Source organism: Pteropus medius, unplaced genomic scaffold, assembly GCF_902729225.1.
Source record: "Pteropus medius unplaced genomic scaffold, Ma_sr-lr_union100, whole genome shotgun sequence".
Lineage (NCBI taxonomy): Eukaryota > Metazoa > Chordata > Mammalia > Chiroptera > Pteropodidae > Pteropus > Pteropus medius.
In genome coordinates this window covers 42,668,021-42,680,654 of record NW_024349800.1, presented here as the reverse complement: position 1 = coordinate 42,680,654, position 12,634 = coordinate 42,668,021, and the positions used below count along the sequence as shown (strand labels likewise).

The 12,634-nt window shown below is 34.5% G+C and overlaps 1 protein-coding gene across 3 annotated transcripts in view; it reads left to right on the top strand.

Annotated features, from left to right (window-relative positions):
* Positions 1-12,634, top strand: part of NDUFAF7 (NADH:ubiquinone oxidoreductase complex assembly factor 7) — a 14,238-nt gene extending 1,604 nt beyond the window's left edge. For all 3 annotated transcript variants that reach the window (XM_039887407.1, XM_039887408.1, XM_039887409.1), the window contains exons 3-10: positions 2,151-2,231; positions 3,196-3,306; positions 5,610-5,823; positions 7,010-7,068; positions 7,763-7,873; positions 10,003-10,146; positions 11,184-11,357; positions 11,882-12,634. In XM_039887407.1, coding sequence (XP_039743341.1) covers positions 2,151-2,231; positions 3,196-3,306; positions 5,610-5,823; positions 7,010-7,068; positions 7,763-7,873; positions 10,003-10,146; positions 11,184-11,357; positions 11,882-12,097 — 1,110 coding nt within the window. In that variant the 3' untranslated portion in view covers positions 12,098-12,634. The remainder of the gene's footprint in view (positions 1-2,150; positions 2,232-3,195; positions 3,307-5,609; positions 5,824-7,009; positions 7,069-7,762; positions 7,874-10,002; positions 10,147-11,183; positions 11,358-11,881) is intronic.

Sequence of the window (12,634 nt, the reverse complement as noted above, 5' to 3'; positions counted from 1 at the left end):
TTTGTAATCCTGCATTTTAAAAAATTTGTTTAAATTAGTTTCAAGTATACAGTACATTGGTTAGACATCTATATAGTTCATAAACGATCCCCCCAATTGCTCCCTCCCTGCCCTGACCCTCCACCTAGCCATCATATTAATGCTAACTACATTACCTCTGCCATGCTCCCCATCCCGTGACCATCTATCAACTACTAATTTATAATTCTTTAACACTTCACCCCATTCTTCCAGCCCCCCAACCCTCCTCCCCTCTGTCCGTCACCAAATTGTCCACTATATTTTTGAGTCTGTTTTTGACTAGTTTGTTCTTTTTGTTCCTTGGATTCCACAAATAAGTGAAATCATATGGTATTTAGCTTTCTCTGACTTATTTCACTCAGCATAATAACCTCTGGGTCCATCCATGTCGTTGCAAATGGTAGGATTTCATTTTTTTTAATGGCTGAGTAATATTCCATTGTATATATTAGCCATAATTTCTTTATCCACTCATCTGTTGATGGGCACTTAGGTTGCTTCCATATCTTGGCTATTGTAAATTGTGCTGCCATGAATATTGGAGTGCATAGATCTTTACGAATTATTATTTTGGTTTTCTTTGGATAAATACCCAGAAGTGCAATTGCTGGGTCAAAAGGTATATCCATTTTAAATTTTTTGAGAAACCTCCATACTGTTTTCCATAGTGGCTGTACCAATTTCAATCCCACCAACAATGTTTGAGGGTTCCTTTTTCTCCGCATCCTCGCAAACATTGATTTATTGATGATAGCCATTCTAACAGGTGCAAGGTGGTATCTCACTGTGATTTTAATTTGCGTTTCTCTGATGATTAGCGACCTTGAGCATCTTTTCATATGTCTATATAATCCTGCATGTTTTAAGTCCTGTACATTTAAAAATATTCTATAAAGGAGTCCACAGGCTTCACTAGACTACTAGAGAGGTTCATAACATATACCAAAAACATCCCTGAAATACTTAGTTATGAAGGGAAATAGAAAGGCTAGAGGGTTCCGGAATGCTGTGTGGAATGAAAAAAATTTTCAAAGATAGGAGTGACATTTCTAATTCTGAGAGGAAAAAGTTGAAACTGAAAAAAAGGAGATGATAAAAATATCTTGGCCCATGAGAGTTGGGTGAGGAATGGTGATCAGTCCAGAGCACAGGTAGAAGGATCAGGTTTAGATAAGAACAGAAGGGGTAGGCATTTTAGTTTCTGAGTCCTGAGGAAAGAATGAGAGCAGGTGGAGGCCTGGTGGGGTCGGGAAGCTGAGGAAGTCAAGTTTAATAACATTCTTTAATTCCTGTGTTAGGAGGAGCCCAGGTCACCTGGTAAGAGTAAGGTGGTAGAAGAAGGGGCATAAAGACAGTAGGGACTTTTTAAACAGATAATTCTCAAGTGTTTCTTGAAGGTTAGGCATTATGCTAAAACTTGGGATATGAAGGTGAATAAGATAGTTCTCTGCCCCAGATAACTACGCCTACTGTTGAAGAACATAGTCATGTAAATGAATAAGCTCAGAAAAGGAAGCACTGGATTTAGTCTGAGGCAAAGGACTAGAAGAGGAGGTCAGCAGATTCAATAGATGAGAAATGGAAAAGAAGAACGGAGGATATTTGCAATGGCATGGATATGTGAACAAGAAGAGCTAATTTAAAAAAACTACTTATTGAACTATAACATTCATATAAAAAATGCGTAAATCACATTTACAGTTTGATGAATTTTCAAAGTGAACACTCCATGTAACTAGCACCCAGGTGGAGAAACAACAACACTAACAGGCAAGGTCAATATGAAACAAAGTGAGAATTTGGAGGAGGGCACTGGATGGTATGAGGGTCTTACCGTGTTGGATTTTCGGAGGGGGGCGGTGGGGCGTGTGTGGAATGTAGAGGCGGACACTGCATGGCCTCTGCTTTTAGAGTCAAGGAGTAATTGTTTTTCTATCAGTTCTGCAAAATGACTATTCGTAAATTTTAGGTAAAGATACTGTGTTTATCTTGCTTATCTAGAAGAGAGGACATTCTTATTACATAATTGTTTACTTCATTGTATACATCATGTAAGATTTTGGAGGGGTGTTTTTAAAAGCCTTATTTGAAAATTAATTTTTTTTTCTCCATTTTCTCTTTTTACTTAGGGATATTATGTGTACCGTGACATGCTAGGAGAAAAAGGAGATTTTATTACTTCACCTGAAATAAGTCAGATCTTTGGGGAGGTAATATCCAATGTAAACTATAAAAGAAACTAATATCACAAACATTTGAGAGCAGATCAAGATGTATCATTCTATAATAGGGTTTTACAGCTTTGTTTTTATGATTCATCAAAAATATTAATTTTTAGTAGTTTATGTACTCAGGGAATAGAGAGGCATATAAAGGACATCTGAAAAGTTTATACTTTACTGTAGAAAAGGAATTGCAGAGATAAGAGAGACAAAATGAAAGAGAAGGAAAAGGAATGGAAGTAAAGAGGTAAGTAAAGAGGAGAACCAGATGAAAGATGAGACTGAAAGAAGGAAGAGAGACAAAGGAAAGGCGACAAAAGAGGTTGAGAGTACCCCAGAAGAAAGAAGGATAAGAAAGAACACTGTGGAATTAGTGGAATCAAAATGAGCTCTAAAGTCCCCAACGATGATTTAGCCATAGTTGCAGTGGAAGTCTCCCTTTATGAAACAGTTCTTTTCAGGAATTCTAGTTCCACTTATTTTCATGTAAGAACCTTTGATCAGTTTAGAAATAAGAGATAGTATACAAGAGGAAGTAGAATCCAGGTATTTAAAAGACATATTGCTTATGCCTAAAAGCTCTGTAATTATTGAAATCATGTAAGTACAAAGAAATAGCATAATTATATAATTATATTTTATATATCTATTTGCTTTCAAATACTAGCGCTTTTCTGTAAGTGATATTCTTTTATGTGTGTTGTGGACTTTTTATAGTGGAGGCTGCCTTTTAACTATTTTCTCCTGTTATTAAGCTTCCTAACTAGTGTCTGTGTTGTAACATAGTCCCAGTGAAGTTCCTGTGTGTGCATACTATATGTACATATTAAATACATATGGTTGTTTGCAAACATTCTGCTTTCTGGCATAGAGTGTGTAGTTACATAGAGTTTTGTATTACAGTATACTTTTTTACCTTATAATACTTGAATGTATTTTTTCCTTGTCACAGCTCCTAGGGATATGGTTTATCAGTGAATGGATGGCCACTGGAAAACCTGCAGCTTTCCAGCTGGTGGAACTGGGCCCAGGTAGGGGTACCCTCGCGGGAGATATTTTGAGGGTAGGTAACAGAGGAATGTCTTAAAGTCTCATGCATACATAGCTGATTACTTTAGATTGAGTTTACAAACTTTGTTGATTTTTCTTCACTTTCAGTCCTACGTCCCTAATCTCATATTTCTCAGCTAAAATATAGTGTGACAATAATCTAATAAATAATTAGTTATCGTCCATTTACAATTTTAAAATGTGAGGGCAGAATGTGGAAGCTGAAAGTATAAAACTTTTAGAAGACATTATGGGAAAATATATTTGTCTTCTGAGTAGGGAAAGAGTTTTTAAATTATACGTAAAGCAAAAGCCATAAAGAAAAGTATCAGTAATTCCAATTACATTAGAATTAAGAAATTTTTGTTCTTTAAAGAAACTAGGAACTTTTCGTTCTTCAAAAACACCATAAAGAGAGTGATGAGACAAGCCACAAGTTGAAGAAGTTATTTGCAACCCATAACCAACGAAGAATTAGTTCCTTTAGTCAATAAGTTGACAGATAACTCAATAGAAAAATCAGGTGAAGTATGTGAACAAGCTCATCATAAAAGAGGAAATTCAGATAGCTAATAAAAACAAAAAGATGCTCAGACTCACTGGTAGTCAGAGAAATGAAAATTAAAATCAGCGAGATACCACTGTACCCTCAAAGTTAGAAAGTGTGGCAACACCAAATATTGGTAAAGATGGGGAAATGTAGAGCTTATAAGAGTATAATTTGGTACAACTACTGAGAATCTGTACTGTATGACCCAGCAGTTATACTGCTAGGCATATGTGTATACCCTAGAGGAACTTGTGCATGTATGTACCAGGAGACAGGTACAAGAATACAGCAGCATGACTTAAAATAGCAAAAAACTGGAAACAACCCAAATGCCTATGGATGGGAAAATAGATCAATAAATTGTAGTACAGTCTGACAATGGAATACTAGGTGCTGTGAAAATGCATGCAATCAGAGTAGACTGCAACCATGTTCAACATGGTCCTCAGCATCTTGTTGAGTGAAAATAGCTAATTTGTAAGGGAATTCACTTCATATTATTACATTTATATGAAATCCCCAAATAGTCAACATTAAATACTATATGTTTGGTGACACAGATATATTAACATTTATAAAGAAAAGCCAGGAAATGATGAACTTGTAATTCAGAATGGCAATGACATCTGAGGGTGAGGGAGGACATGGGGGCTTTAAAGGTAAGGGTCATGTCCCATTTCTTTAATCAGAGAGTGGGTATTTTTCCATGTATTGTTCTATCATTTTTACCTGATTTATAAAAATGTTAAAAAGGAATATTGTTTGTAGTACATGATAGGTAACTATTAAACTTTTGAAGTTTATACTTATATCTCTAAATTGGCAAAGTCATTTGCATATAAAATAGTAAGATTCTCAATACTTTTGTTGTTGCAAGTACTTGAAAATCAGGCTCCCAGCTCTTAAAATGTATAAAGGATGCTTCCCTAGATGCAGTCTAAGAACTCTTAAACAGCCAGAGAATTTAAAAGTAATGTAAAGAAAATAGGCAAAGACATAATTATAGATTTGTTTTCATTTTTGATCATACTTTCTGAAGGATTTTTCTCTTGGAAAGAAGTTTTTCCATTTGTAGTTTCATCTTAAAACTAAATTTGGAAAATCATTATCATGCTGTAATTGCATATTCAGGTCTCAAAAGTCAGCAAATCACCAGTGAAAATTAAATTCAAATGAAAAATATTGATGTACTTTATGCTTTTGGCATTGAATTTTTAGCATTAAAATATTGATAAAATATTAGTATATTCCTTTTTTCTCATGTTTACAACAGTAAAAAAATTTGCATAGCTAAAAAAAAATTGAAAGTGTGAAAGAATCCCAAAGTTAAGCTGTTACTGGTGCTGTTCACATTTGATTTCCTGAGAATACAGTTTAATCATCTCAAAGAAGAGATTATTTCATAGACATGGGAGCTTTATAAAATCAAGGCTATATACATTTGATTTTCTTGGTCTTTTTCCTGACTCCCTGATCAGAATCCTTGTTTTATTAGATGCTTAATCTTTTATTTTCATTTGTTAATCATAATTCTAAATTTTATCATTAGGAAACAAAATTGTGTACTGTTCCTTTCCTGTATAGACTATATTTAATAACTCTAACAGGTTATGATTCTCATAGACTGCTGGACAGTGGCTTGTGTGAGGAACAAATTTTTCTGGAACCAATTATTCTACTATAACTCGAGCAAATTACTGAATTCAGTGGTTGGAAAACCTAAAGTCCGCTCAACACATTTTGCCAATTTTTCTTTTTCTACTTAGGTATTCAGTCAGCTTGGCTCTGTACTGAAGAACTGTGACATTTCAATACATTTGGTAGAGGTCAGCCAAAAATTAAGCGAGATTCAAGCATTAACACTGACTGATGAGAAGATCCCGTTAGAGCAAAGTGCTGGGTCACCAGTATTCATGAAAGGTGTTACTAAGTCTGGGATTCCTATTTCCTGGTACCGAGATCTGCAGGATGTTCCAAAAGGTAATGATTTTACATTGATTAATGAGAGAATTTTCATCACAACCCCTGAAAGTAGTGATAGGTGACCACAACCTTGTAGAGCAATATACAGATAGTCCCAACTTATGATAGTTTGACTTAGGATTTTTCAACTTTACAATGACATGAAAGTGATATCCATTCAGTACTTCGAATTTTGAGTTTTGATCTTTCCCAGGGCTACTGATGTGCCGTAGGATACGCTCTCATGATGCTGGGCAGCGGCAGCAGCATGATTTTGCCCAACTGTAGGCTAATGTACGTGTTCTGAGCACGTTTAAGGTAGGCTGGGCTAAGCCGTGATGTTTGGTAGGTTAGGTGTATTAAATGTATTTTTGACTTAACAGTATTTTCAACTTAAGATGGATTTATCAGGACATAACACCATCGTAAGTTGAGGAGCATCTGTAATAGATTTTGTGCGCCAATTTCCTTACCATAGAGCGTAGTGAACTACAAAAGGGCGTTGTATTAGAAAATAAAATTGCCTAATGTGAAGGAACAGTGAATTTCATGTGGTTTTACAAAAACAAAACCAAAAACCAAAACCACAATGCACATCGTTGGTGTACTTTTTAGTTTTTCTCTACCCCTTAGATAGTACTGCTGATAAGCAGCCTAGGGTAGCAGGGACTGGAGGAAGCAGTGTTAATAGATTGATTTATTTTAATTATTTTATATTTTGAACATCCTTACTTGCCTAAAGGCAAGCGGTGTGTTGCAAGAACATCTCTGCACTCCTCAGGAATCCTACATCGATGAGCTCTGGCTCAAACCTGAGGTGGTCTCATCTTGGGCAAGACACCTCAGCTGTTCCTGGCCTCAGTGGTCTCAGATGAATTTTGGAAATTCAAGTCTTTTTCAGCTAACAAATTTGAGTTCTAATTTTTTTCAGGCCTAGTGATGAATAAGAGTAAACTGATAATTGAGATATTTGGGCTCTCTGACCCTGATATATGGAAATGAGAATAGTAATAATTGATCCTCTGTACTTTCTGCAGAGTAAGTTTGCTGTGAAGAGGGGGATAATTCTGTGGTAGTGGTGATTATGGAAGCCTCATAGGTTCCAGTACAAAGAACTAGGCATTTTACTTTTTGTTAATGTGCAAAAGAGCCAATTATCTTAAAAATACTTAAACAATATTTTTTTTGTTCTATTTTTAAATAGCATACAGCTTTTATCTTGCACATGAATTTTTTGACGTTCTTCCTGTGCATAAGTTTCAGGTATGATGGAAAAAAAGTCATGTTTATAATTGAATAACAAAGAGCTTTTTGTTGTAAGAATAAATATTTATGGCATTTAATTATTCAGTATATGTACATATTTGGAATTTCTCATGAATGTGAATTGAAAGCAAAAATGAAATATTAAATAGGATTCTTAATTCTCTTAAGATAATTGTTAAGAATTCTTAATTCTTCTGATAAAAATAAATGAGAATGTAAGATGGTAAATAGCTATAGAACAATGAAGGATTACTTTTTAGCAAATATTTTTAAATTCCAAAGATTAAAATTATTCATTCTTTCTATGAGGAGATTTAAGATTTTGTGATAATGTATGTGTACTGGTAACTTCAAGGCTAAGAGTATGTATTACTATGTAGTAATTTATTAGCAAAAGCTTCTGATTAGTCTTCCTGAGTCTGTTTTCCATTTTTGGGGCACTTTTCATGCTTGTTTTATCTTCTACAGCTTCATCTCTTATCTAAACAATATTAATAGTTTGCATCTATCAGTCTACTCATATTGTTTAAAGGAAATGAAGTAATGCCTTTAATTTTAACTGGTAGAGTGCTAAGTATTACTTATCTATCTTATTTATGGGAAGAGGAGAAAACTGATCGTTATTTTTGGTAGAGGCAATTTTGAGAACAAACTTGCAAAAATATGCTTTTTTGCATTATTTTGTGTTTAGAAAACACCACAAGGATGGCGAGAAGTATTTGTTGATATTGACCCACAAGTTTCTGATAAACTGAGGTTTGTTTTGGCGCCTTGTGCCACCCCAGCAGAAGCCTTCATACAAGTAAGATTAAGTTTTTTTTCTTCTTAGTTTGCCAGTCAAATCTTCAAAGTCTTATTTTCTGAGTCACTATTTTAGAATTCCTTTACAGAGGGAAGGAGTTGCTGGCAATATGTGAGGTGTTTTTTATTAATTGTGAAAAGTGGAGAGGATCTAGAGTCAGGAGACTAGGTTAAAATCATTTCTTAGCTGTGACCTTACTGTAATGTAATAAGAGAAAGAATAAGTGCTTACTCAGCAACTACCTTCTCTATTTACCTATCAAATGTTGGCAGTATTGTCTCTTGAAGGATGGTTTGATGTCCGTGAAAACAATGTAGTATACTGGACAGTAACAACAGTATTTAATGAGTGTTTTGTATATGACACTCTGTATTTCCTCATTTAATTCTCAAAACAACTCTATTTTATATGTTTTATTATCATTTTCTTTGGGCTAATCATAGAGCATGCCTTTTTTCTTTGCTTTCACCCACATCTAAATTTGATTCTAGACTGCCAGAATGGCAGATTTACTAGTTTTCTATTAACTTTAAGGAATAAGCACAAAAGCCTGTCTATCTTGGGGTTGTGTGTTAAGGTTCAAAAATAACATACTTCTCGGGAGTGTTTAGGCTTTAGATTGCCTATTTTATTCCTTTTTTACCAGCTCAGGAAAAAAATAAAGATTTCATTTTGCCATAATTAAAAACTGCTGCTTCAGAAGTTATCAGTTTTTAAAAAGCACAGGAGCTTTTCAACATTAATCTATGAATTAAGTTTCTTTTGCAAAGCTTAAGTAAGTTAAAACATCAGCCGAAGCATTTGTGAACATTTTGTATTTTCATCTTCTGGCTACCAAATTTTACCTGAGTGAGAAACAAACTTGTAAAGCTACCAAGAGCTAACCCCCTGGCCCTGGGAGTTGTGATTCCTTTTAGTTCTTGATTTGAGTAGCATTCACTTATGAGAGAGGGAGTAATGATTTTCCCTCTCATTTGAATGGGGCAAATGGTAATAGAGACTGTCATCTCGAAGAGCAGTCTAAAATAGAAAGACTGTCAGCATGGTATACTGTAATATATCAGCTTATGCCTGAAGTGGCTGACTGCATGGTTTTTATAGTTAAACCACAGTAATTTATTTAATAGCACTGGAGACTAAGTGGTTTGTTGTTTCTTTTAATCCTTGACAGTAATTCTAGTACATGTGTAATGACGAAATGGACTCTGAAAGGCTTAAGTAATTCATCTCTAGTAAGTAGTAGGAAGAGCTGAGATTCAAGAGCTGAGTTTTCTAATTCTGTATCTGTTAGACCTGTGCTATTGTAGGCGGAGATGTCAGGGCAGGTCACTACTTCATTTTTATATGGTGTTAGGAGGGAGCAGATGTTAGTGTACGTTTTTCTAATGAAGAAAAATAAATTTTCCATTATCTCAGGAATTAGTGAAATTTCATATATACTAGTCAAGTTGACAAGTATTAATATCTGACATTTTATTTTTTAAGCTCATCTGCACTTATTGAGGACCCTTAGTTAATACTCAAACGTCTTGGGAAATAAGGGCCTCAGGTATATTGGCCATAGTTCATTAACTGATATTTCTAGATTTAGGGAATATCATTAGGTATACCTTTAGCCCCAACAGAAGGTATCATAGTTGTTTAATAGGGTCTGTTTTTTTATATTGGCTTTATGTCATTTGTTCATTTGGCACCATTTTTTGAGTGCCTGTTATGTGGCAGGCACTCTTCTGAGCAGACACACAAAAAAACCCCTTTTCTATGCTTTCAATCCAGTGTAATATATTTATGTGAATTATAATGTAGAAGTAATAGCACCATAAGTAAAGTGATAATGTACTTGGCCACCTGGAGGGTTGGAGGTCATATGTCTTTTTATAAAAGGGATTAAAATTGAAATGTCTTTGTAAGCTTAGTGGATGGCATCAAAGATCCAGGAAATTCTGTATAATAAAAAGGATGTCATTGAAAAGTTGAGTGTAGGGAACATATACGGGGAATGAATTTATTTTTATTGTAACTAAGAAATGCTCTTCTTAGAAAAACCCTGAAAATAAAAAAAAAAAATACAAGAAACCCTAAAGAAACAGTTCTTTTGAAATATTTTCTTCCGACTGTTCCCTTACCAGCACGATGAAACAAGGGATCACGTGGAAGTGTGTCCTGATGCTGGTGTTATTATCCAGGAACTTTCTCAGCGCATTGCACTAACTGGAGGTGCTGCACTGATTGCAGATTATGGTCATGATGGAACTAAGACAGATACCTTCAGGGTATGTATAATTCAGTAACATGACTTATTAGAATTTAACTGTTTAATTGGTATGATTTACTTAATTATCAATTGTTAGGTTTGAACTCATTGAAGATCTTTATCTTTGGTTTCCACAGAGCCTAGCTTTGTTGTTTTATATTATGTTATAATTAATGTTAATTGATGATATAATACTCTTAACTCTAGATCTTATTCCTAAGCCTAAGTCAACTGTTCAGCTCTCTTTTGAGTAGGGCCTGAATTGTCTACATTCTTCCTTAAGTTGTAGAACCTAGGTTTGCATAGATCCTAGTAAGCATCTAAATAATACAAATGGAAAGACCGTCTTAAAATTTCCTGCCCCTCCATTAAAAAAATTGTTTTTGGCACTTCTTTGCAGATATAATATAGCTACTGTAATCAAACTTTTTCTATCATATTTTCAGCATCTTTTCCTCTCCAGATGTATTTTTTTTTTTACGTTTCTTAAGCATCCTCTTAAGTTCTTTGAATATGATCAATTGTTTACTATACTTTAATGGAAATACATTTAACTAAATGCTTTTATTCATTTTCTAAATCTGTGGTTCTCAATTTGTAACTCTATTGTACCTAAGAAAAACCTGGAGTGTTTGTTAAAAATGCTGATTTCCTAGTCTTACCCCCAGGATTCTGATTCACTAGGTCTGAATAGAGCATGGTAACATATTTTCAGGTGATTCTGACTCACAAAGTTAATGGATATACTTTGTAAAACACCATCTAGGTTTTAATAACCTGAAGTCATCTGGAGAAATTAATGAGATCTCCCCCATTCCATCACCATGGGCATAAATGAAAATGTTATATAACTGTCAAGGGTATTACTAGGTTTTCCACATAGCATCTCATTTCAAGAAAAGGGTTGCTACTACATTTTAAGAGTTGGTAAACCACTGACCTAGGCCATATATTTTTTTAATAGTTATGTAAAATGTACCAAAATGACAACATTTCTTTAATTTTGACAATGACACCATAAAACAAAAACTCATCATTTAAAAAATTATGTTCAAGGGGTTTTGTGGCCACAAGCTTCATGATGTCTTAATTGCCCCAGGAACAGCCGACCTAACAGCTGATGTGGACTTCAGTTATTTGCGCAGAATGGCACAGGAAAAAGTAGCTTCTCTGGGTCCGATAAAACAACAAACGTTTTTAAAAAATATGGGCATTGATGTCCGGCTGAAGGTAATGATTTGTTTCACTATCATTAAATATTTTAATTTCACAGTATTAAAAAAATGTATTTTAAATAATAAGTTCACCTGGCCTTAATGTTCTTGTAGTTTACCAGAACTTTCATCTTCCAGTCTTCTCAGCAGTGTAGGATTTAGTGTAACCAGATGCCTTGGGGGTGGAGCAGCCTAAGTTTCATGCATCTTTATATGAGGTAGAGTTTTAAGACTTTCAAATAGTTTCACATTCTTTAGAAAACTTGTCCACATTTTGGGATATGAATTTTTGTAACTGTTCTGAGGACACTGTAACCCTTCAGTGTAGATCAAACCATCTGGGAGTATTTGTTAAACATTCAAATCACAGCAACATTTTGGGTCACAGCAACCTTTGTTTTTAAGAAGCACCCCGACTTTGAGGCAGGTGATCAGAAACACATCCTAAGCACAGCTTTATCGAATAGCTAAGAGTCATTAGTATTGCTGCAGATAATTAGAAATCCTGTCTTGTTTTTACTAAGAAATTTTTTTTTCTAGGTTCTTTTAGACAAATCAGACGAGCCATCATCAAGGCAGCAGTTACTTCAGGGGTATGACATGTTAATGAATCCTAAGAAGATGGGAGAAAGATTTAACTTTTTTGCCTTGCTGCCTCATCAGAGACTTCGTGGTAGAAGCCATCAAAGGAATGACCGTCAGTCAAAACCCTCTCCATCACCTGTAGCTGGGTTTAGTGAACTTGCTTGGCAGTGATATTTCAGTTTGGACTTTTTTACCCTCAAAGTCTGCCCAAGAAACAAAAATAGAGGGAACACATTTCATGTATCATAGGTAAAATAAGTATTAAAATATTTTATCTCTTCATAGCCAATAAAAATAGCCCACCTTATATACAACTAAACAATGATCTTTTAAGATTGTGTCTGACTCCAGGAACAAGTGTGTGTTCTCACATAGGAAACAAGTTATCATGAAACTGAGCTTCCTTTAATGAATAAAGCTAATTGCTAAATTTTTATTTTATTTCGAAAAGTAAACATGAACACTGATTAGTTTAATAAAAACTGGAAAACTGCCTAATTGGCCATTCACAGAGGACTGGTTAAATTATCCATGTATTTTTAAAAATGATGTAGAACAATATATTGTGACATAAGTTCTCTAAGATTTAGTAAGTGAAAAGAGTAGGGTGCAAAATGTTTTAGTTATGATTCCATTTGTGTTGGAGAAAAGCTACATTTAAAGAAATGCTTATCAGTAATTCCCGAGAAATAAATATTTTGGTGCAGA